The sequence below is a fragment of the Thermothelomyces thermophilus genome, chromosome 4 (genome assembly GCF_000226095.1).
Source record: "Thermothelomyces thermophilus ATCC 42464 chromosome 4, complete sequence".
Classification (NCBI taxonomy): Eukaryota; Fungi; Ascomycota; class Sordariomycetes; order Sordariales; family Chaetomiaceae; genus Thermothelomyces; species Thermothelomyces thermophilus.
Genome location: NC_016475.1, coordinates 4183076 through 4207355, shown reverse-complemented (window position 1 = coordinate 4207355; position 24280 = coordinate 4183076). Strand labels below are relative to the sequence as shown.

Here is a 24280-nt window from a genome sequence, read left to right as displayed (position 1 = left end):
TTTACGAAGTGTTCCGTCAATGTTGATTTGGCCCCGCACGTCGCGGACTCAAAAACAAGACCATTCAACAAGTAAACCCACAACTAGAGATGTCGGCTCAATGGTCTAGTGGTATGATTCGCGCTTCGGGTTGCGTTCAGTCTTCCCATGCTTGTACATAACAAGCACTCAAAGATGTGCGAGGTCTCGGGTTCGATCCCCGATTGAGCCCCTTCTCGCTTTGCCCGCTGGAAGTGACTCGATACGTCGCTGTGGGCAAATGTTCTGTTTTGTGTTGTTTTGTCTCGGCAGTGTCTTGAGACATGGCGAGCGCCTTGCTTAATCTGAACCTTACAGATTTGTATATTTCTTTTTCCCTCGCGGCGGGCTTTAATTAAGTTGTTTCTGCATTGGCTGCCTGCAAAAAGCAGAAGAAGAAAAACCACAGGATCCGGAGCCAGGTCACGCTCCTTGCGAATGCGTAAATTTCCTGATAGTTGAGTTGCAACCAGTCAGCCTGAAATCGATTTGGTTGGTTTAACCAGGGCATCCTTCAAGCACGAGGCTCAAATAAGGAAGAGAAGACTGGGGTTCTCAGTTGCTCCGCTGCCCTTTCCTGACACCTGCAGGAAAGCAATCTTGACGACCGCAACCTCAGAAAGCAATTGGTCACTGCCCCGCCCTTTCCTTTCCAGCCGCATGCCTACTCCGTACTGTGCTTGGTACCTCAATGAAGTGACTAATTGCCTGTAGAGTATCTTAGGTATGTACCTTAGGCACCTTAGGTAGGTAAAAATTATCTTCACCTTGGGCAGGGAACGGCATGCCGGGTTCTTCGCACCGATGTCCCCATCAATGCCGACTCAGAAGTCCCAATTCATCATCAAACGACAGCAGACAGCACATAGAGCAATACCGGTTACGGCGCGGCCGCTAGCAGAATGGCAGCTGGGCAAGCATCGACTAAAGGGAGCACCAAGACCAGGGTACCAGAGCGCAAGCCCCGCAAATCCAGTGCAAGTCGCGGCGACGCGATCATACACACCGCCGATGCTGCCGTTGATGCCACCGATTCGCCCGAGCCCCCAGATTCTCCGGTCCCGGAAGATGACGACAGGCAGACACCAAGTCCGCGGCTGCAGCACGCGCGCAGGCGACAGAACCGCGTCGGAAAGAGGTACCGCGACAAGCTCACTGCTTGTTTCGAGACCTTGCAGGCAACACTTGGCGTCGACGAGGTTGAGGCGCGTGTGGATGGTTCCATCGATGGAAAACAGCACGGGATATCAGAGGGGCGGCGAGGTAAAACCCGAGCACGGCGCCGGCCTCTCAACAAGGCAGAAGTCCTCGATCTAACGTGCGAGCGCGTCAAAACCCTGCTGCAGGAGTGGGAGGCAGTGAAAGCTGCGAGAGAGGCAATGCAGACGCAGAGGGAGGCAGAAGGATGGTAACCGCGTCGGCGACACCTCATGGGCGCTGATCGGGTGATTCAGAATTGTACCGCAAGTTGGACATCTTCCACGGCAAGAACTGTCCCGTACGATGGCGCGATTCAGATTGATTCATCGGGTTTTCCACTTCTCAGAACTACCCATCTCACCTTGAATAATTACTCTCGTCCTGGGGTTTACGGGACCTTGGGTTCGCAGCCCAAATAATAGGAGTAATGAGGCGCGGAATGGAGTACCAGTTTCATGATCCCGCCACTCCGAGAGATGCATACAGGAGCTGGGACAGACACGGAACGCGTTCGTCCTCCGAAGCACGCGTCAGGTCTAAGGTTCAGTCCCTGATCTATATATTGCTCATGCTCGCGTCTCTCTGTCTCTCCAATCAACCAAATATTAGTCGTCGACTTCACTCCGTTAACGAACCAGGGACAGGCGCTGACCCAATTCTCTTAACTACCAATGACTTGTGACACAACGATATCCAGCCACCCAGCCAGTCATCAATTATAACACCATGAAGCTCTCAACACTACCAGCAGCACTCCTGTCCTTGATTCTCCTGGCTCACCAGGCCGCCGCCGCCCCGCTCGGCAACGTCGACGCTGAAGCGGCCGCATCCCAGAGAATCCTCGAGCTGCAAGCTCAGTACCAGCGAAACGTTCTAGACGCCATCAGCAACCGCACCTCAGGCTGCACAGCCCAAAATATCCAGCGCCGCCAGGAATGGTACGTTCTCCCTTTCCCTCATTCTTCCCTTCCCTTCGACTCCGGACAAAACGCCAGAGCCCCAGTGTAAGTACCTAAACAGATCCTTCACCGCGCAGGAGCACCCTCTCCCTGGCTGACCGCGCCGCTTTCATCTCGGCGATCCACTGCCTCAACGCGCTGCCGGCGCGGACGCCGCAGTCCACCGCCCCGGGCGCCCGGGCGCTCTACGACGACTTCATCGTCGCCCACATCCTACAGACTCCCTTCGTCCACGCGTCGGGCCTCTTCCTGCCCTTCCACCGCCACCTTCTGCACCTGTTCGCAGGCGCGCTGCGCGACCGCTGCGACTACGCCGGCCCGCTGCCCTACTGGGACTGGACGGCGAGCTACGCCGACCCGCGCGCGGCGGCCGTCTTCGACGGCGGGCCGCACTCGCTCGGCGGCAACGGCGCCTTCGTGCCCGGCCGCAACGGCACCGTCATCTCCGTCCCCGGCGGCGCGCACGTGGTCATCCCGCCCGCGACCGGCGGCGGGTGCGTCACGACGGGGCCGTTCCGCCAGGGCCGCTTCGAGGTGCGCCTCGGCCCCGTCGCGTTCGAGCCCCGCGGCCCGCACGGAGGGCTGGGCTACAACCCGCGGTGCCTCCGGCGGGACCTGAGCCCGCACTTCAGCCTCGGCACGCGCCCCGGCGCGGTCGTGGCCTTGCTGGACGGCTGCGCCGGCGACCTAGGCTGCCTCGTGCGCGACATGGACGCCCCCGGGGGCGTGCCCGGGGGCGTGCACGCGTCCGGGCACTGGCAGGTCGGGCCGGACGCGCTCGACGTCTTCGCCAGCCCGAGCGACCCCGTCTTTTGGCTGCACCACGCCCAGGTCGACCGCGTCTGGACCATCTGGCAGGGACTGGACCTCGAGGGGAGGACGTATCAGGTCTGGGGCACGAGCACGGCGGCGAACGGTGAGTTCCCTTCCCTTCCCTTTTTTTTTTTTTTTTTTTTTTTTTTTTTTTTTTTTCGTTCCCTTTGAACGGATGATGCTGACCTGCTTCAGATCCGCCAAGTGACGACGTAACGCTCGAGACGGCAATGGACTTTGGCATTCTTGGTGAGGCAAAGACGGTCGGTGAGGTTGCCTCGACGGTGGACGGAGAATATTGCTACATGTATGAGTGAGGAGGTGCGTCTTGAAGGTAGTACCCGTGGTAGGGCAGGAACTGGCCGGTGGTGTGGATCTGCAAGGCGTGGATCTATCTGGTGAAGGGCAACAACCAGCTCATCCCACCGGGTCTTCGCTCCGGGAAGGAGGTTGAGCCGCTGAGGCGACGTCAGGAGGCACCTCTTAGCGGCAAGATAGGCCCTCTTTTCCTCGCCGCTAATGTCGTGCCTATTGTACCCAACAGTCCACTGTTAATTAGTACCAGAAGGGGGGAAGCAGTCTTTGAATCTTCTCTAGGGAACATAGCAAGAATTGTCTCTTTCCGGGATTGGTGCATTTGTCAGGCTCATCATCTCGATTTGCCGGCAGGGCAACGACGACAACGGAACCAGCCGCCCACAGCGCAGCGAACGAAGTGAGGAAGTGAGCTTCATGGCACTGCTTTGAACCGTCCTTGGATGTATTTCTGACAAGCTTGCTGAGAACATTGTTGACATTCAGTGGCCACGAGGAATATTGGTTGATTAATTAATATAAGATTTGTCAGTTATTGTCGTATTAATAATGTAATTATTCTCTCGCAGGAGACGGGATGCAGCGGGGATAGCTCGTTGTGGAAAAATTAATCAAGATCGGCCAGTATCTCAGCGAGATATTCCCTTGCCTGTTGGGGCTCCCACTCGTCGATTTTCTCCTCCTTGCTGTCCTCGACCTTCTTGTCGACGAACGACTGCATGCGTCTTCGTACTTTGTCCGGCAGTAGATGCATCCTGCCCTCGAACCCGCCTTCGGCATTCTCGCGAAAGAAGCGCTCGTCGAGAAAGTCCCAAAAGACGGGGTCGAAACCGTAGCACCTACGGGCCGCATAGTTGGCCCAGAACGTTCCCGAGTCCCAGCTCTGTCGCATCCGCTCCGATAAGCGCAATGTCATCGTTGGGAATCCTTCTTTCGCATCAAGACCCAAAGCGTCGATGCGCTGGTCGATGGACCATTTCCCGTCATCCTCCTTCTCTTCTCGTTCTTCTTCTTTCTCCTCGACGTGATCAAGAGCCCTGCAGAACACGTCCAGCACGCCGGAGAACTCATCCCGCCAGTCCAGCACGGTGCCGCGCCAGAGCTCGGGCCGACCGAGAAGCAACCACCAGGGCGGTTCGTCCCTAAAGGAGGCGGGCGCAAAGTAGGCCCACTCCCAGTCGATGACGCCGACGACGTTGAGGTCCGCGTCGACGAGGATGTTGTGCGGGCGGAAGTCGTCGATCCAGAGCTTGAACTTCTCCTCCCCCCTTCTCTTCTTTCTTCCCCATGACCCTCCCTCCCAATCGGGGAGCAGCTTTCCCTGGCGCACCAGCTGGCGGAACAGGAACCGGGCGACAAACTTGTCGCGGCAGTCATCGGCCGACTCGATCGCCTGGTTGCGCTGGAACGTTAGGTGTGCGACGTGCAGGTCGGCGAGCACCTCGTACCACTCCCGCGAGGACGCGTAGGTGGTCGGCTCGGGCGGGAGCACGCACGGCGGAACGCCGCCCTGCACGACGAGCTCGTTCATGTCCTGCGTCAGGGGGCGGCTGCCGACGGTGAAGGCGTCGCGGTCCTCGTCGTACGCGAGAGAGCCGATCCGGGACATCTCGAGCCTCGACAGCTCCAGCATGATGCGTGCGACCTGTCCGTAGAGACGCTCGAGCTTGTCCCCGGGCACGTTGCGGTCGAGGTACTGTCGCCCCGGGTCCTCCTTGACTGACGGATCCTGAAGGATATCGGCCAGAGAACACTTATGAGGGATGTAGTCCATGATGATAAACGGACCTAATCCCAGGGGGCTCTCGGCGGCGGTGCCCCAGTGATAGACATGCGGCACTGGTATGGAGGTCATCCTCTCGATGTAGCGCAGCGTGGCAACCTCGACGCGAACCTTCTCCTCCGCAAAGGCATTGACCCCGGGAAGCGCCACACGCAAGACGGCCGCTCCGTCGGCGTATTCGAGGCAGAAGGCGGCGTTGTAGCCCCCGCGAATGGGCTGGCGAAGCCGCACCGGCCTTCCGGGGCGGTATTTGAGAATGAATCCATAAATCTCAAGCAGCCGGCCTTCTTCTTTCAGGGTTGTGAGCTTCCTTTGAAATCCTTCCCTGCCATCTTCACTCCGTTCATCGACGAGTGGATCTACACACATCCCATACTCTCTGTCCCGTTTCTGAGAAGGCGCCGGGGTGGCAGCGCCCTCGCAGGACAACCTATTATTTGTTTCTGCCATGGTTCAAGCTCAGGAGAAGCGAAATGGTGATAGGCCGACAAAGAATTGTCCAATAATCTGTGCTGCAGCCAACAACAGCTTGAGGTTGAAAATCTGGCGAAGACAGACTAAGGTATGTACTGTACTATTAAATCCAGGCGTTGGAGCCCTGAACAAGGTTCCAACCCCCAACCTCCTCCGGTTTCTTTTGCAATGTTAGTCATCCGCAGCCCCCACTTGCCAACGCCGTCCGGTTACATGCAAAAGCCAAAGCGAGTGTGCGAAGGAGATGCCGTCCAAATGAGACGCGCGCCCTGCGGGTATTTGAAGAGCCGAGCCCTGCCTGTGAACCCTCCGCCTCTCCCTATTAATACTATTAATTAGCAGCAAGATTGCTTATGCCAGATCAAACTCCGGAAATACCCAACGAGAAATGTTTGATGGGATGAATCAGCCAGGATTCGGCCCCAAATACATAACAATCGACACAAGTCTCCCTCTGGGGAGCAATCCAAAATAACGAGGATTTTAGACACCAAACTTTCCGTTCAGCTCTCTTCTAAAACCTCTCTCAATGCCTCTTGCACCCCAGCCTGGTCATCGACTGAGACCTTACTCGGCGGGGCTCTTCTCTTTTGCGCAGCCCAAAACTCCTGAAACCCCGGCACCGGTCCCGGCTGGTTGACCCCCGGCGCGCGAAACATGGCTGCCATCGCTGCGTTTGCGTTTGCGTTTGCGGCTGTTGTTTTTTTTGCAGTGGTGCTAGAGGTGCTGGTCGTCGTCGTCGTAATCGCTGATGAGAGGCTGCCCTGGGGCGACTTGCTTAGTTGTGTGCTTGCAGTCGACGAAGCCGCGACAGCAGCGTTGGCAGGCAGGGAAAGCGCCGAAATCGGCTCCGCAGAGGTGGAGGCTGCGGATGCAGCCAGGACAGGAGTTGAAGAGGGGCTTGCTTCGGGCGAGAGGACACTGTGAGTGGCATCGGTGTTGTAGTTACCCCCTTTCCAGGGCCTCCACGAAACCAGTCTGCCAAGCGCCGAGGGTGCGCGGGACGCACTCCGCCCGCTATCCCTGTCGTCGCCCCGACCTCTGACGGGGCTCGACACAACCCTCTCACCAGTCCGTCGTGGGGTAACGAGATGCAGGGACTGAGCTATGCTGTCCCTAAGAATGACGCTGCCGCGCCTTCCCTCGGCATTCCCACTTGTCAAAGTGGGTTGCGCGGTGACGTCGCTGAGGTTGGTACCTGCTGCGGTCAGGCCAAGAGGCTTTAGCGAGAGTTGGCTGGGCCGCGCTTTGAGGGTGTGGATGTCCAGGCCATTGGACAGAGACATGATTGATTCGTGCGATACCACATGTCGGAGCCCACGGGGGCGTTGTTTCACGGTTGAGTCGAACTGCAATGATGCGAAAGAGAACGCCGTTTGCACTCCGGCGTCCGTGACGCCGTCATAATCCTTGTAGCCAGACAAGGGCGGGGAGGTGATGGTCGGAACATCGTCGGTGGTGTATGGGGAGTTAGTACTTGCATTGGAGTGACTGCTCATTATGGAGTAGCGGGTCAAGGCTCGAGGCCTCGAGGCGTGACCGCGTGGTGCATGTGCTGGGTCTGTGGGAAACATGGCCGTTTCGGAAATGCTCCTCAGCGAAAGCTCGGATATCTTCTTCCTATGTGCGTTCTTCCAACTCGGAGATGTCGGGTCCAAGCTGGTGGTTGGAGATGTCGGAGACGGCAAGTCTCCAACCCCGTCGAACACCGAGTCCCTATTTGTCGACCGCGGGGAACTAGGTGCTGATGACGGAGCGAACTCGGGTTGATTCTGCGACTGGAGGGACCAGCGGGCGGTAGAAGAGGTTGGAGGAGGATCATTTGGACCAGACGATAGCAAAGGACCAGCAAGTGAACCACGTTGGAAGCGAGCGGCGATGGGCGACCCTGGGGCAGACAGCTGAGGCGGCGTGAGAACGCCCGGTGTGAGTCCCGCCCTCCTCTTTCTCGACTTCCGGGCCTCGGGCTTGTGAGTCACATGGAAATGGTGGTGAACATGCAACTCCTGTGACACCCGTTGGGGTTGTGGCGGCGTTGGTGGTGGCTCCTTCATGGCCAGCTCGGCCTGCAGTGTCTTTGGCGACCGAGGCTCCCCGCTGCCGGCTGGTTGGTGGTACATCAACTGCTCCCGGAGCATCTGAATCTCGTCGTTGGCGTTAATGAGCATCTCGCGAAGCTCAGCGATGCCCAGCTGCAGGTTGGCGTTGTCCTGGAGGAGATCACGAACGAAATGCGACACCACTTTGCCGCTGTTCCTGCCATCCGTCATCGACTTAGCCGCTGCGGCGCCCTTGAGCCTCCCCGCCGCTGTGTTCAATTCTCTTTCCATGGCGCGTTGTCGCTCCAGGCGGTTGATGACTTGAACATGGCGTTCGCGTTCCTCCCGAGCCTCCTTCTCCATACGCTCCAGTTGCTCCTGCAGGTCGCTGAGACCCTTTTCGGCCTGCCTCCAGCGATACATGGCTGTGCGGGCCTCCTCTTGGGTGCGGGAGATTGTGGTCCGTAGCACGACCTGCTCCTCCTCCAGCAATGCTATCTGCCTTTCGAGAGTAGCCGCTCTGTCGGTGGCATTTTCCAGCCGCCGCACTTCCCGCTGCGAATCGAGGAGCGTGGCTTCCAGCAGCCCAATCTTGGTCTCGGCATCTTTCACCGTATCGTTGACCTGTTCCAACTCCTCCCGCAAAGACTTGTTCTCTTCGGTGATTGATTTGTTCTTGGCTTCCAGCTCGGCGTTGTCGCGCTCCAGTTGCTCGATGCGAGCCGTGAGCTCGAGTCGGTCGCGTTCGGCAGATGCCATGTAAGCTTCATGGCGGGTGAGGAGCGTCTGCAGCGTGGTGGTCAGCGACGGAGAGTCATCATCAAGCTTCGCTTGGTGGAATCGCCAAATAACCTCCGTTTCAGCCAACCTGCGGATAATGCGAATGAGGGCAGGCCATCATATCCGCGGTTGAACTCAAACTATCGAGGGTTATCGCAACGGCAGAAAGTAAGGCGCAGGTGGAAAACATAGGAGTGTGGTTGTCGGTAGATAGGGTATGTGGCGGGATGAACTGACCTGCCCCATTCTCGCCGCAGTATGGACATCTCGTTCTACACTCGCCAGAACGGAGCAGTTGTGTAAGAGATAGACACAGTCATCCTTCCCACAGCAACATCGGAGTTTCGCCGGTTCGTCTCCGGCGACGTTGGCGAGACCCATCGTGCCACGCAGTGAGCTCCCATTCGTGCTAAGAGATTGTGCCATTCCTAGCGCGGGGGAAGGCAATTTCCAACGGGGTGTGCAAGTTGGGGTCGTCACATAGTCGCAATGTCACTTCGAGAGGGGGCGGCAGCTGGCCAGTTCGATGAGGTCACCGATCCGCTCTTCTTGGTTGCGGAGGGAAAATGGCGTGAAAGTCGATAAAAAAAACTCGGGGATCGCTAAGTAACATGAAACGCAGCCTTCGAACGAGGCCGCGAGTCCTCGAGGATCGGGTAATCGCATGCGACGGAGCATGAGACAACAAGGTAAAGCGGAGTCTGCTGCTGGACCTGCTTGACTGGTGGAGAGTTAGTTAGCGATAGATCAGCGTGGGGCTCGATGTCGAGTTCACCGCCTAAACAGCCACTGGCCAGGGTTTCGCAAAATAACAGATCTTAGGCTGTTTGAAACCTCGGTGCCAAGCCTAAGATAAGGAGCACGAAACATGGCGAGGCGCACCCCGTTAGTGGTTACCAGCAAGACGGTTGGCCAATGTCACCGGGGCAGAGCAACCGTGACGTGCTGCGGCCGGAAGAGCTGCCCAACAGCAGAAGTGTGCAGCCCGCGACCGTGACCTTGCGGGCCGCTATGTGTCGCCAAGTGCCAAGATAAACCTGGAAAGCACTGGCCACCGCTTGATTGGCACTATCGGTCCCGCTGAATGAGGGGCACTAGCAGTGCGCCAACCTCGGAGCATCTTCTAGCTTATTCGCTCGCAGACGGGAGCTCTCGTAATAAGACTTTCACTGCCGCCGTCCTAATTATAACCGTGAACAACAAACAAAGCGTATAAGCCGAATACATGGAGTAGTGTCTTTTGGATCAACAAGTCAAACAAGAATGAAACCGGAATAGATTCTCTCTCGCAAATTTCGCTCCATCAAGAGAAGAAACTACTAATACAAGAGACCAATGATTGATCCGTTTTCATGGTAACGATGGCCTACAGAATGGAACCCTAGGACAGGGCAACAACCGCTACAGAACATCATCGACCCTGCTTAGCTTGGATGCATGCACGCGATTGCCTTCAAACGTACGAGCAGGAGTTGGCGGAAAGCAGTTGCAGGAGGTCGGGCGTGGACGCGATGAAGTCACGTTGGGTGAAGAAAACGCCATCGTTTGCCAGTTATTCCGCACAAATGCATTTTCGCAGCTTTATTCCAACTTCGAGTGAATCGGGGTCCGTAAAGGGAACGGAAGCTAGTGATGCGATAGACGGGTTTAGCTACTAAGGCAACTGAAAAGGCCAGCAACGCGGCTTCTATGTTTTGACTACTGACTAATTACTGAGGCTATTGCAGGAGTTGGAGACACCAAGCTCCTGGCTAGGATCTGTTCCTTCCCAACAGCTCCATACTTGGAATTGGCACACGCAGGCGATTACTGTGAGTCAATGGGCAGCTAGTGAGCGATGTCATTTTAGCTTGGAACTTGAGGTGATCTGAGGAAACTAAGAAGCGGAATCATTCAATGCGTGTACGGTAGTTAATTAATATATCACGCTCAAGTTTGGTCATCGGTCCAGAGACATTACGCAGAATACGCCTGCGTCTTTGTGAGAAGATAGTTACGATGCCCCTACGGCTTTGCTGCTCTTTTCGCCGACGTCGACGGAAGAGGGTTCGGGAGGCGCGGAATCGAAAACAATCCATTAGCCGAACACGCACACCTTCTGCAACACCCTCGCCGCCATCTTCCTTGGACTCACATCCCATCAAGAAATATGGGAAGAAGCTTATGGCAAAGTTCGAGCCGATGATACATTAAAGCCTCTGGTGAAGAACTATAAAGATCTGTTCAACGCCTTTTGCCAAACGCAGTGATGAGCTTCCGGGAGCGTTGAAAGCAGTGTCTATAGTAGGTGGCTGTACGAAGGAAAGAGTACCTTGTTGAAACTATCTATAAAGGAGACAAAAGGAGTGGCATTTATAGACAAAGGGACTGGCCAATACGTTAAACAGCCTTATACAGCTGTAGCAAACGCGTAGCTAATACGTTTAGAAGCTCTACAGCTTCCGACATACCCCCTAGTTAAACGCGGTAGTCGTTTAACTACGTTTTGTAGTAATACTGTTCTTGGTATTATATCCTTTGTTACTCTTACCTCGATAGCTCCTTTAGGGGCCTGCCTTCTGTATTTGGAAGTCTGAAAGAGTCGAGTATAGTAGAGCGATTCCTTTAAAGCTATAGATCAAATATAGCTATTATAACCGTAGTAGTAATAGTATTACTAGTTTTAATTATAATAATAATAGGATAATGCCTCTTATACTTGAATTAATAGATAACTTGTTAGGTGTACCTGCTATAAATACTATAACTGCTAATAGGTTAACTCTTATTCTTATAATGCCTTAAAAGTATAAGTATATTAAAGCTTCTAAACTATAAGTATTCTTATTATCTCTATTTAATTGATTTTATACTAGTTTTATAGTTTTCTAGCGCTTTACTAGTTATATTAAGATTGTTTAAGCTAATTAAATATGGTAATATTATAGCTAGCAAGCTTTATAAGGTACCTTATAGAATATATATATAGTTAGCTCTAGTAGGACGTTCTTTTAGCGAATATCGTAATTATTCTAGCGTTAGCTCTTACTATTACTATTATACCTATAGTTCCTATAAGTATAAGGAGATATATACTAATTGCTTATATATCTAATAGCTCTTATAATACTTATATTAACTATAATAATAGTTTTACTTCTTATATTAGGTTAGTAAAGGATTTAATGAAAGTTTTACTAGATAGAGCTAAGGCTTTTATAAGTCCCTAGATCTTAAACCTCTACCCCTAATATATAGGTAAATTGCTAATAGATATATATAGGATCTTAAGAAGTTATATATAGTTCTTTAGAGTGACCTAAAACATATTAGTGTGAATAATATAGAGGAGTATGAGCTTAATAAGGCTAAACTTACATGTTTTATAAAGATTGCCTACTCTATATATAATATCTTCTACTAGTTAGGTAAGATTAAGGAGGCTTATAATACTTATATTAGCGCGTCTAATGATATATTAGGCGCTATATCATTACCTAGCTGGGATAAAGGTAAGGGTAAGGTTATTAATCCTAGTGATAGCTAATAGTAATAGATAGGGAGTATTAGGTATTTTGTTTAGCGAATTTAACTTATTTTCTATCCCCTAGTTATATAAGCCTATAATTAATATCTTAAAGATTAAGGAGAGCCTTCTAGCATTTAAAGGCTTATTAGCTAAGTTATTTAGTAAGCCTATCTACTAGTATCTAACTAGTTAGTAAATATATAGCTTTAAATATTCCTTTTATTACTTCCTAATATAACTATATATTATAGATATCTATATACTATAGGCAAGTGTTAATACGTTCGTTCTTAGTTATTACTAGTCGAATAGTTTGCTAATTATTATAGTAGATATTCTAGGGTTCCCTAAGCTTAAGATCGATATCTATAAATAGCCTTTTAAGTATTATAGCCTCTCTTACTATAAGGGAGAGCGTTAGAAGTTCTACTTTAGTACTTAATATTATAATAGTATCCTAGTATAATACCTTCTATATAATAGGACCTTTAAATAAGAAGAAGATATATCCCTATAATAAATACTATATATCTAGATTATCTATATACGAAGTGTCCCTAGTAATTATAAATGTTAGACTTTCTATTGCTTACTTACCTCTATACTAAATTAATAGGTAAGAGCTCTTAAATAGATATCTTACTACTTATTATACCTCTAATAAGTAGTCTAGTCCTAAGTTAGTTAGATATTAAGAAAGTATTAAATAGGTATATATGATATCTAGATATAGTATAACTATATAATATAAGATTAATCTAATAAGCTCCTAATACTTTTTAATCTATATACTAGTAGCACTCCCTTCGAACTTCTTAAGTTCTTTAGAGCTTAAAGAAGTTAGCTTATATATACTAGGTATATCTAGCCTATATCTTCTTACTACCTTTCTAATATATTAGTTATAGATTAACTATATCTTATATATAGGTCGATCTCGAATTACCCTAATACCAAAGAACTAACCAATATTACCCTACTTATAAACGTTATATTAAGCTATAATTCCTTCTATTACCTACTTGGCTACTATAGCATTACTTTTATAGAAGAAGACTAAGAAGTCATTAATATAGAAGATTAGGATAATACGTTTGTTATAGCTTAGGAAGAGGTACTTCTCTTTACCCAATAGTTCTATACCTAGATCTAATAACATCTTATAGAACTCCTTATACTATAAGAGTAGTAAGTCTCTTAAGCCGTATAGAGCTCTTTATAACTCTATATATTTCCCTAGCTACTTGAATCCTTCTAGTAATTCGTAGATGACAGGATCGTCTTCCGGTCGTTTAGTGTTAAGGAATGCTTACGCTACATTAAACTACTTGACTTCTAAGTCGAAGTATATAGCGATTACCATTATTATATAGAACGACTACGCCACTAGAGTAGCTACGTATGTACTTTTTACTAAGCTAATATCTTATAGATCTCCTTATATATGAATCCTTACCTTATACTTCTCTAAGAAACTGTCCTTATTAAACTTATATATAAAGACCTATTTTAATAGAATAGGTCGTGCTTTCGCCTACTCGTGTAATACGATCTTCTATATTCCCCTACTCTCCAAGTTATATATCTCCTTATAAGCCGTATCTTTAAACTATTGTCCTAATAGGTAGTTATATAGGTCTTGCTAGTTAGTAGGAACGTAAGTAAGATCGTCGATATATTAATATAGCTTATTTAGGGCTACTCTAAGGCATATAGTATCCTTCTATTATATAGCGGTAGCAAATACTATATATATCGTTCTTATACTCTAATCCTCTAGGTAAGCTTCCCATTAATTAGGTAGGTAAGTCTTATAGAACTATCGCTAGAGTTCCTTAGTTATATAGATAAAGGAGTAATAGTAATTAATCTTCTCTTTATTTTATAGCCTTTTACTTAACTAGATAGGGTCCTTAGGCTTATAAGCTCTCTTCCTACCTCTACCTCTCCTTATAGGAGGTTATTAAATAGCTTCTTCTTTACTCTTATATTCTAGAGAATATATTAGCTAATCTAGACTTCGCTTAACGCTTTACCCTTCTAGCCTAGCTAGGTACGATATATCGGTAGTACTATCCCTAGCTTCTAGCTCTTCCGTCTACTCGTTATATACGTTAGATTTTTCCATAGAAGGTATTCCTCTATTAGATTTGACGGCTCTCCTATTCTCACTAGCGTCTAGTTAGCTAGCTAGTGACTAGGAAGGCCTTAATTTAAACCCTCCTACTTCCTAATAGATATCCCCTTTACTAGCTAGCGTAGGGCAAGTTACCAAGGGCTTAGGCGTATATTTAGGGGTTAAGAGTCCTCTAAAGCTCTTTATCCATTTAGTAAGTTTGTCTATTACTTATATCTCTATTATAAGAGTCTCTAGAACTGATTACTTGCTTATAGGCTACGTGTCGGAGAGCTCCCTTACCCCCGAGTCTTAACCCTATTAGAGAGGTTAGTCTACCACTAGACTCTCTTATAATAGAGGTAGCTAAGCTACTATAATAGAGTCTTTTACTAGTTATTAGATCTATTATAATGCTTCTTAGAGAAAATCGCTATCCTAGGAATCTTTGCTAAGATCGAACTAATTAACTTCCTAGCTTGCTATTACTAGTAATAACTCCATCGGCTACTCTTTACCTAGATAGTAGAAAGTCTTTTTATTAAAGCGAACGTTATAAGTTATAATAACCTTGTCGAGTTTAGGTATTTAAATATAATAGATATTAGATATATAATATCTTATAAGATACCTTATTAGCCTATATAGTAGTACCTTAAAGTCCTTTATATACTATTTAGCTTTCCTATCCTTATAGAGGATATATATCTAGTATCTATATATAAAGATACTACTCTAATCTAGGTATAAGTTACTAATTAATGTAATTATTAAGCTAGGTTCGTACTAGTAAAAATACCATTTAAACTAGCTATAGAGTACCTATCACGAAAATATACATGTAGGACGCCGCCTAAGCCGCCTCCCTAACAGGCCAATAGGACAGTAGGAATGATAGGCCAATCAGGACAGGATCACACTTGGCAAGAAATGATCCCAGCAGAGAATCACTAGCTCACGATGTAAGCTAGGTAAGCTAGTACAGAGGATCACTACGACTATTAGTGATCCTAGGATTATATATATATATAGATAGTCACTCGTTATAGTAGACTCTAGGAGTTTACTAGTAATAGTAACCTACAATTATAGTACTTATACTAAGCACCGCTAACTACTATAAGAGATAACTCTAGTGTTATTATAAACTCTTTAGCTTTACCAAATCCCTTAGACGACCTATATACTTGTCCCGCTTAATTTACCTTTGTCTGAACCCTTTTAGAAGAAGTCTAAGTTAGGTTTGTTATACGTTGCTATTACTCCCTTTATTCTATTATAGTTTAGAACAAAGGTGATTTCGACCTTAATATTGATATGACTACTAACGTTATAGCCGAATAGCTGCTTGCCTAGCTTAGTTAACTCTATTAGCAGATCTAGGAGTTAGATTAGAGAGATAAGGCTACTTAAGCTCGAATTAAGGAACTCGAGAACGGCGAAAAGCACTTGTAAAAGCTAGTTAATAAGGCCTACGCCAAAATCAAGGCACTTTAAGACGCCAAAGTAAGCTATATTAAGATCAAACTACCTAGTAAATATAGAGGAACTAAGGAGGATCTTATAGGGTTCCTAATAAACCTCTGATCTTACTTTTGGCTTAATGACAATAAGTTTCTAGACAATAAAGCTAAAGTCCTCTATATAACTATAAGACTAGAGGGCAAGGTACTTAGATAGTTTAAGCCTATATAGAATGACTATCTTACTAAGGAAGATAAAGACGACCGAGACGTATTTATATAGGTACTCTTTCGATCTTATAACCGTTTTAAAGAAGAGCTTTAGAAGGTCTTTAGCGATAAAGACAAGAAGATTTATATATAAGAAAGACTTGCTAATCTCTAATAAACCAAGTTAGTAGCCTCCTATACTATATAATTTAGATAGGATATACTTAAGTCTTAGCTTAATAATAAGGTATTAATATAATTATTCTATAATAGCTTAAAGGAAAAGGTTAAAGATAAGCTATATAAGTACGATCGGCCTAAGACCCTAGATAAATATATTATATAGGCCATTAAAATCGATAATCGACTCTATATATAAGAGTAGTAGAAACGAGGTTAAATAAATAGAACTATAGTCAAGGCTAATGACAAGAAAAAACAAATATATGTTAATACCTTATATAGGACATATCCTAGGGCTATAGATATAGATATAATATAGAAGTAGAATAGGAAGAAGATAACTAAAAACAAGTCTAACGTTACCTACTATAACTATAGAAAGAAAGGACACCATAAATGAAAATGCCAAAGCCTAAAGAAAGAATGGAAAACAGTCCTTAGAAAGAAAATTACGGTTATTAACGAAACCACTAAGGATATTATCGAAGTAGTAGCTATAAGCTACGAAAATAGGGATAGCGATACGGATAGTCTTAGACGTAACGGTGACAGTAAAGACGAATAAGCACCGTACTCCGAACTGGTCATTATAGACCTAGAGACAGGTCTTGCTAAATAGGATATAGCAGGAAAGTATACACTACTAATTTCAATTCTCCTAGCCTTGAGGCAGTAGGGTTTTATGGTTATATAGAGGCAGGACAGATTATAGACAACCGATACCTAAGGAATCGAAAGACCTAGACCTAATGTTCTATTCCTCTAGGAACGAATCGAATGGTACTATAACAAAGTTTTCTAGCTTAATATAGAACTATATAAACGGGATAGACGCTTGATTCGACTCGTCTAGTAAAGCAATAAGATAAGGGACGAGATAAGGGAACTCTAACGTATCGTAGAAACTATTAAAGGGGAACAGTCTATAATATATAATAGGCCTAATAGCTACACCGAGTATTTTAACGACTAGTAACTTAGCTATAATATACAGAACCTAAAGTACTAGTTTATATATACAAACTATAGAAAAGACGAACGTATATAGGAAAACTACTAGAAGAAATATTCCTACCTTAGTATCGGGGTATCTATAGTCTATATATAGTAGGAAGGATTTAGGAAAGAGTTCTAATACCTCCTAGGCGACGCTACGTGATTATATCCTTGATACGAGGCATACGTGTAAGTGCCCTAGTTCTAGTATATGTTATACGAATGCCGATACCACTTTTACGACAAATTCGAAAACAATTACTAGCCGATCTAACAAGGAAATAAGGATAGAAGCCTCTACCTTATAGAATAGGTCTATAATGCCGGAAATAGAGTAGCCGAATTGCTTTAGAAGATCGAAGCCTACGATCTAGAAGGCATTATAGTAGTTCTAAAACGAGCCTAGCCTAGGTACTATGGAATAGGACGAGATATATAGAACTTGTATTAGAGTAACGATTACCTCTATTATATAGACGAAAAGAAATCGCAAATTTAAGAGCTTTAGATAAAGCTATAGTACGTATGACGGAAAGTAAAATAGACCTAATAATGGAAAGCTACAAGTACTTAATAGCTTATAGAAATGAGTATAATTAACGAAGCCGCTATTAGCCGAATAACTAAAGAGGTTAGCACTGACCTAGGAAATAGGTTAGGGCCCTTCGAAGGGCCTAAAAACTATTAACGCCCATATAGCGGCAAGTAATAGCGTAGTATAAGAGGAACTAGCGTAAGAAACTATTATATCGAGACCTCCTAATAGAAATATAGGAAATCGCTGTAATCTTTAGATGACGGTGGCAAGACAAGCGACTATAGATAATAGTATAATGGAAATAGCACGAAATGCTTATACTAGTAGATAGTAGAGTAGAGATAAACCTAATTTCGCTAACACTTGTAAATTAGCTATAGATACCCTAGAGAATAAAGCAGAGGTATAGCATAGTCAAAGGGCTATTTCCAATATAATAGATATATAAGGAGACTAAACTAATTAACATTACTATAGTAAGGAAGACTATAATAGTTATATTTAGTATTATAGATATAGGTAACGACAAAGACATAATATTAGGATTATTATAGTATAAAGATTATAACCTAGACATTAGCTAGAAGAATAGTAGCTACCTATAACCCCGAATAGAGTTATATTTAACTAGCAAGATAGGGAGTACGTAAGGATCGCAAGCGGACGATGCTCAAGGGAAAGCATGTTCTATAGATCTACCGTAAGAGGCAGATAGTAGTAGGCAGACTACTATAGATTCTAGAAGAAATAGTATAACGATACCGACGTTATAATAGGAGAAACGAGCTAAACCGCCGATAGCTATTCTCTCCGTTGACGAATATAGAGCACTATAACTAGAGTAGTAGGTTGAGATAGGAGAAATCGCTAGCATTGCTATAGACAGAACTAAGTTTGTATACTATTAGAAAACCGAGAAACAAGATAAGACTAGGGAAGTACCGAAGGAGTATAAGGGATACCTAGCATTCGAACTAAAACATCTAGAAGGATTACCAGAATATAGCCTATAGGATTACGAGATTAAGCTTAAGGAAGGAGTATGACTAAAGTTCTTTAAGATTTACTATATAAGCTAGATATAGAATAAAGAACTTAAATAATATTTAGAGGAAAACCTTCGAAGAGAATATATCTACCTATTGATATCGCTAATAGGCTACCTAATCCTATTTATACCTAAGAAAGACGGAAAGTTACGGTTATACGTCGACTATCGGTAACTTAACGAATAGATTATGAAAAACTAATACCTGTTACTACTAATCTTATAGCTCCGAGATTAGTTAGTAGGAGCCTAATATTTTATACGTCTTGACTTGCTATCGGCCTATAATTATATATAGATTAAAGAAGGCGACGAGTAGAAAACGGCCTTTAGGATACCTTATAGCTACTATAAGTACTTTATTATACTATTCGGACTTATAAACGCGCTAATAACGTCATAAGCCCTAATTAATTAAGCTATTTAACCCTTTCTTAACAAATTTACGGTATATTATCTTGACGATATACTTATCTTCTCTAAGACGATAGATAAATACTAGAAGTACGTAAAAGTAGTACTAAATATATTATATATATATAAGCTATTAGTTAACAAGAAAAAGAGTAAATTCCATATCAGGAAAACGGTGTTTTCAGGATATAAAATATCCCTAGGACAAATCCGGATAGAACCCTCAAAGGTTAAAGCTATTAAGGATTAGCTATAACCGATGTTAGTTACAGAAGTATAAAGTTTTATCGGGTTTACGAACTTCTACCGGATATTCATTAGGAACTTTAGAGCGATCGTACGACCTTTATATAAACTTACCAAGAAGAATGCTAAATTCCAATAGGAAGAGCAATACGAGTAAGCATTTATATAGATCCGCGACGCCATTACTAAAGATCTAGTACTAGTATTACCAGACCCTAGGAAGCTATTTGAGGTAGAGACGGACACTTTAGACTACGCTATCGGAGGATAGTTAGGATAGTGAGATAAACAAGGGAAGCTATATCCTATAGCCTTCTTTTTAAAGAAGCTCGATAGACTATATCTTAATTATCCGATCTACGACAAAGAACTACTTACGATTATTAAAGCTTTTAGGGAATAGCGACTATACCTTAGTAATATAATTAAACTAATATAAGTATATATAGATTATAAGAATTTATAGTACTTTACGACGACAAAGGAGCTTAACGGATAATAAATATAATAGGTAGAATTCCTTACGAAATTTAATTTTAAGATCTGCTATAAGAAGGGCAAAGAGAACGTACAAGCGGATGCCTTAAGTCGACGAACAGATTATACGGAAGGACGAACGGAAATAACGCCACCGTTATTTAAGGAACAAATAGACGGAACGCTATATTACGAAATGTAGATACCTATAGAAGACGATCTACTTGACTCGTTCTTAGAATGTTATATAATCTTTTAAGAAGAAAGGATTAACAAGACGTAGTATTAAGTAGTACCTAGACTAGTGGTACCTAATAGAGTGGAAGAAAGAAATAGGAAACTCTAGTACTAAGGTAAAGTATATATCTACGATGGGGATTAATAGCTACGAATGATTTAAGAACTCTATAAATCGAAACTTGGAGGATATAAAGGAGTTATAAAGACCATCGTATAAGTTAAAAAACACTACGACTTTCTATAGTTAATGGTATAAGTTAAGGAAGTCGTATAGAACTATAATATCTATAATCGAAGTAAAACGGCACGATATAAGCTATATAGGCTACTTTAGCTATTACTAACAGCTAACAAACTATAGAGTTTAGTTATAATAGACTTTATTACGAAACTGCTAGAATCTAAGGACACGGCTATAAGGGTAATCTACGACAATATTCTTATTATAGTAGACCGCCTAACTAAATAGGTATACTTCTTTCCCTATAAGGAGTCCTAGACAGCGGAACAACTAGTAGATATAATCTATTAGCAAGTCACATTAGTATACGCTTAGCTATAAGAATAGATTACCAATAGAGATACTAAGTTTGTATCGAAGTTCTAGTAAGCGTTAATATAACGATTAGGCGTTAATAGTAAGCTATCAACGGCATATTACCTATAGACTAACAGATAAACGGAGTGACTAAACTAAGTTATCAAGTAGTACCTCCGTTCTTATATTAACTACTAGTAAGACGACTAGGTCATACTATTACTAATAGTATAACTCGCTTATAATATAACGCTAACAAAAACAACCAAAGTTATACCGTTCTTTATAAATTACGGATATAAAGCAGACCTTAGGTAGGGACTAGAGGTCATAGTATCAAGAGCAGCAGTCAAAGTAGAACAGATATATATACTATATAAGAAGCTTAAAAAGGAACTTGAGTTTGTTAGAACTAGAATAAAGAACTACTATAATAAATATAGGCTTAAGAGACCTTGCCTAAAGAGAGGAGACAAAGTCTATCTGATCGTATAGAACCTACAAACCAAACAACTAAGTACAAAGCTAGACTTTAAGAAGGTTAGACCCTTTATTATCAAAGAACGAATTTCGATATCTAACTACTAACTATTATTACCATCATCTATATAACTACAGACAGATGTTTTTCATATTTCACTTCTCGAACTAGTACCAAAGAATGCTAAGGTTACTATATATATCGAAGCAGAGGACAAAGAGGAAGAATAGGACGTCGAAGAAATTCTAGATTTATATATCATTAATAGGGAACTATAGTATCTAGTTAAATAGCTCGATTTTAGACTAGAGGATAACTTATAGGAACTAGTTAAGAATTTAAACTACCTTAAGAAACTAGAATAGTTCTACCGCTAGAACCCGGATCGACCGTAGGCACTAGCTCGGATAAAATAGCCAAGTCGGCCTCCGATAAATCTAGGCCTAAAGAGGACTAATCAAACGGGACGTTAGCACCCTAGGACTATATGTCACTAATAACGCGTACCTTAGAATTCTATACCTTCCGTTCTTCTGCCTCTATTTCCTCTAGAGACTATATACCTCGATGAAATAGCTTGGAACCCTACTCTTTTAAGAAACGTTTCTAGTGACGAAGACAAGCTAATCGACTGATAGCTATCTAAAGTTAAGTCTGAAAAATAAAAAGGGCCTCTTTAGTATTGGCCTCTTTTTATTCTATACGTTTCTATTTAGATATAATCTTTGTTACTATAAAAGATTAGCTATAAACATTAAGGTAACAAATAAGGCTATAAACAAGTAGACGTTACGTTAGAACTATCGTAAGAACGACCCTAACGTACGTACTTATTATAGCAAGAAGAGCCTAATACTATATAATAAGCCAAGTTCCGCTTAAAACACTATAAACATGGTATAACGTCTACGCTAGAAGAATTAATAAAAGAAGCAAGCGTAGTACGCTGTTAGGATTTCGAAGATCGACGCTTAGAGATACAATCTACCATCTTATTAGTCACTAGCAATATAGAAAAAGGGAAAAATTACAAGGTATATATAGAAAAGGACGTTAGCGCTATTTGAAACGGCCTAAGATAGGCTTTCAGGTCAAAAGCCTTAAAGGAAGGGCATTATATCACGAAAATATACATATAGGATGCCACCTAAGCCGCCTCCTTAATAGGCCAATAGGACAGCAGGAATAATAGGCTAATTAGGACAGGATCACACTTAGCAAGAAATAATCCTAGCAGAGGATCACTAGCTTACGATGTGAGCTAGGTAAGCCAGTACGGAGGATTACCACGACTATTAGTGATCCTAGGATTATATATATATATAGATAGTCACTCGTTATGGTGGACTCTGGGAGTTTACCAGTGATAGCAACCTATAATCACAGTACTTATACCAAGTACTGCTGACTACTATAAGAGATAACTCTAGTGTTGTTATGAACCCTTTGGCTTTACCGAATCCCTTAGACGACCTGTACGCTTGTCCTGCTTAATCTACCTTCGTCTGAACCCTTTTAGAAAAAGTCTGAGTTAGGTTTGTTATAGTACCTTATTAGGAGTTCTAAATAAGTAAGTATAGCTTAGGCTTATTATATATAAATATATTACTACTTATACGCTTTTTAATTGGAGCTTTATAGAGAGATTTATATTATCTAGTATCTTAATTAAGTATAAGATTAGTTCTTATCCTATTTGCTTTACTAGTCTATTAGGCTTATAGGTATATAAAGGTAAGAGTTTAAGATTAATACTACTTTTTATAGCCTAAGTCTAGTAGTATATTAGTATATACCTTACTAAACTAATCGTTATAATATCGTTATTCTACTTAATCTTATGGATAATAAGACTATATTAGTGTCTTACCTAGCTCTTAAAATTTTAGATAATTTCTATAATCTAGTCTAGTAACTTTATTATTAAGAGGAAAGGGAAGAGCTTCCTACTATACTTATTAATGATTATAAGTAGCTATTATAATCTATTAATTACTTTAGGATAGTTAAATGGATCCTAGGCTACTTGCTAGAACGGATATATAGACTTCTACTTAGATAGTGTTTTCTTAGAGATAACCTTACTTATATAAGTATAAGTATAGCTCTTATACTTAATACGTGCTATCCTCTTAATATAGATGTTTCTAGCGTTATTAATAAGCGCTTTTAACGCTTCTAGTCTAGGGTAACTAGCTCTTAAGTGCTAAAGATCCTTAGTATCCTCTCTTATAGTAGGTAACGCTTATATCTAGGACCTTCTACTATATATAGTAAATATATTCTATAAGAATATATGAATATTTATAATACCTGTTTTACTAATTAAGATATAGTCTAGGAAGCTTAGGTAATAGGAAAGTAGCTTATATTTAAGGAAGGTAAGATTATACTTACATTTTAACCTATAAAGTATAATGTTATTTTCTAGTATTCTAAAATGTAATAAGCAATCTAAGCTATAGTACTAAGCGCCTACCTTAAGTAATGAAGCTTCTAAGATAATATTAATATAGAATCCTTTAATAATAGTAATATCCTTAAGTATTAGGCTCTTAGTATATAGTCTATATAGTCTATCTAAAACGTTCTCGATTACCTAAATGCCCCTTCTATTAATAGGAAAAGTTATTATATCTATTTTAATAAACTTAAGATCTTCTACCTTAACAAATGTCCCAGGTAAAAGGAACTTCTTATCGTTAACTAAGTAGGTTATATTATATAAGTCTAATAGTAGACTAGGGCTAGAAGTTCTTAATATGACCAGAGGGACACAGGGTATAGTTTTGTTTTTCCGGTTCCGTAGAGCTTTGCTATATACAATAGGTATAAATAGGGGTTACCTATCCAGGGGCACCAGACAGATAGACAAGGACAACAGATAGCTTTTAACACTCATTTCACTCTGATGGATTAGAGTAGCAGGATATGGTTCTTCTTTCTTTTGTGAGTTAGAGTATCTTTTTCCACGTAAGTAGACTCTTCTACGTCTATCTAGAGGGACATCATTATTGCCAGCTTCGCCCCTATTGTCGTTGCCGTCTAGATGGTCGGACTTGCCTACTATGACCGCGAATACTCGGACGCCCTGGACATTTTAAGCCGAAGCTCCTCCCTATCTGACCAGACAGAGGTTTAGTTCTGGAGGTGCTAAGTAGTACCCTAGAGGGTTAGCACCAGCTTATATTTTTGGGGGCTTAATCGGGGAAGAGCTTAGCTCTAAGTCTAAACTGGACTACCGGACTTCGAGTATAGCAGGATAGTAACGTTCGTAATGGAGGAGCAAGGACATACGTATAGAGGTATGTACGGCAAGACTATTAGGAAAGCGAGAAGAGCGAATGTAGGTGCCAAGAGATTGGTATATTTAGCGGTAGGCTAGGGAACCACTCTTGCCCTAACATAATAATACCGCTAATAGAGACGGTGGAAATCATA

At 43.5% G+C, this 24280-nt stretch overlaps 4 protein-coding genes and 1 non-coding gene across 5 annotated transcripts; 3 read left to right on the top strand and 2 right to left on the bottom strand.

Annotated features, from left to right (window-relative positions):
- Positions 1-94: 94 nt before the first annotated feature.
- On the top strand, positions 95-211 carry MYCTH_t120. Its single transcript has one exon. It is a non-coding gene; the product is annotated as a tRNA-Pro (tRNA).
- Positions 212-607: 396 nt separating this feature from the next.
- On the top strand, positions 608-1697 carry MYCTH_2307626 (uncharacterized protein). Its single transcript, XM_003664581.1, has one exon. It carries the CDS (start codon positions 921-923, stop codon positions 1428-1430), a length of 510 nt encoding a protein of 169 aa, XP_003664629.1. The 5' UTR covers positions 608-920; the 3' UTR covers positions 1431-1697.
- Positions 1698-1944: 247 nt separating this feature from the next.
- On the top strand, positions 1945-3307 carry MYCTH_2063591 (uncharacterized protein; the record flags this gene model as incomplete). Its single annotated transcript, XM_003664580.1, has 4 exons — positions 1945-2160; positions 2216-2226; positions 2258-3093; positions 3186-3307. 4 exons carry the CDS (start codon positions 1945-1947, stop codon positions 3305-3307), a joined length of 1185 nt encoding a protein of 394 aa, XP_003664628.1.
- Positions 3308-3769: 462 nt separating this feature from the next.
- On the bottom strand, positions 3770-5813 carry MYCTH_2307624 (uncharacterized protein). Its single transcript, XM_003664579.1, has one exon. The coding sequence runs from the start codon at positions 5536-5538 to the stop codon at positions 3913-3915; it is 1626 nt and encodes a 541-aa protein (XP_003664627.1). The 5' UTR covers positions 5539-5813; the 3' UTR covers positions 3770-3912.
- A 1-nt stretch (position 5814) lies between these two features.
- On the bottom strand, positions 5815-9170 carry MYCTH_2307622 (uncharacterized protein). The gene is made up of 2 exons (XM_003664578.1): positions 8619-9170; positions 5815-8387 (listed from the first exon to the last, which is right to left on the bottom strand). Exons 1-2 carry the CDS (start codon positions 8625-8627, stop codon positions 6066-6068), a joined length of 2331 nt encoding a protein of 776 aa, XP_003664626.1. The 5' UTR covers positions 8628-9170; the 3' UTR covers positions 5815-6065.
- Positions 9171-24280: the final 15110 nt, after the last annotated feature.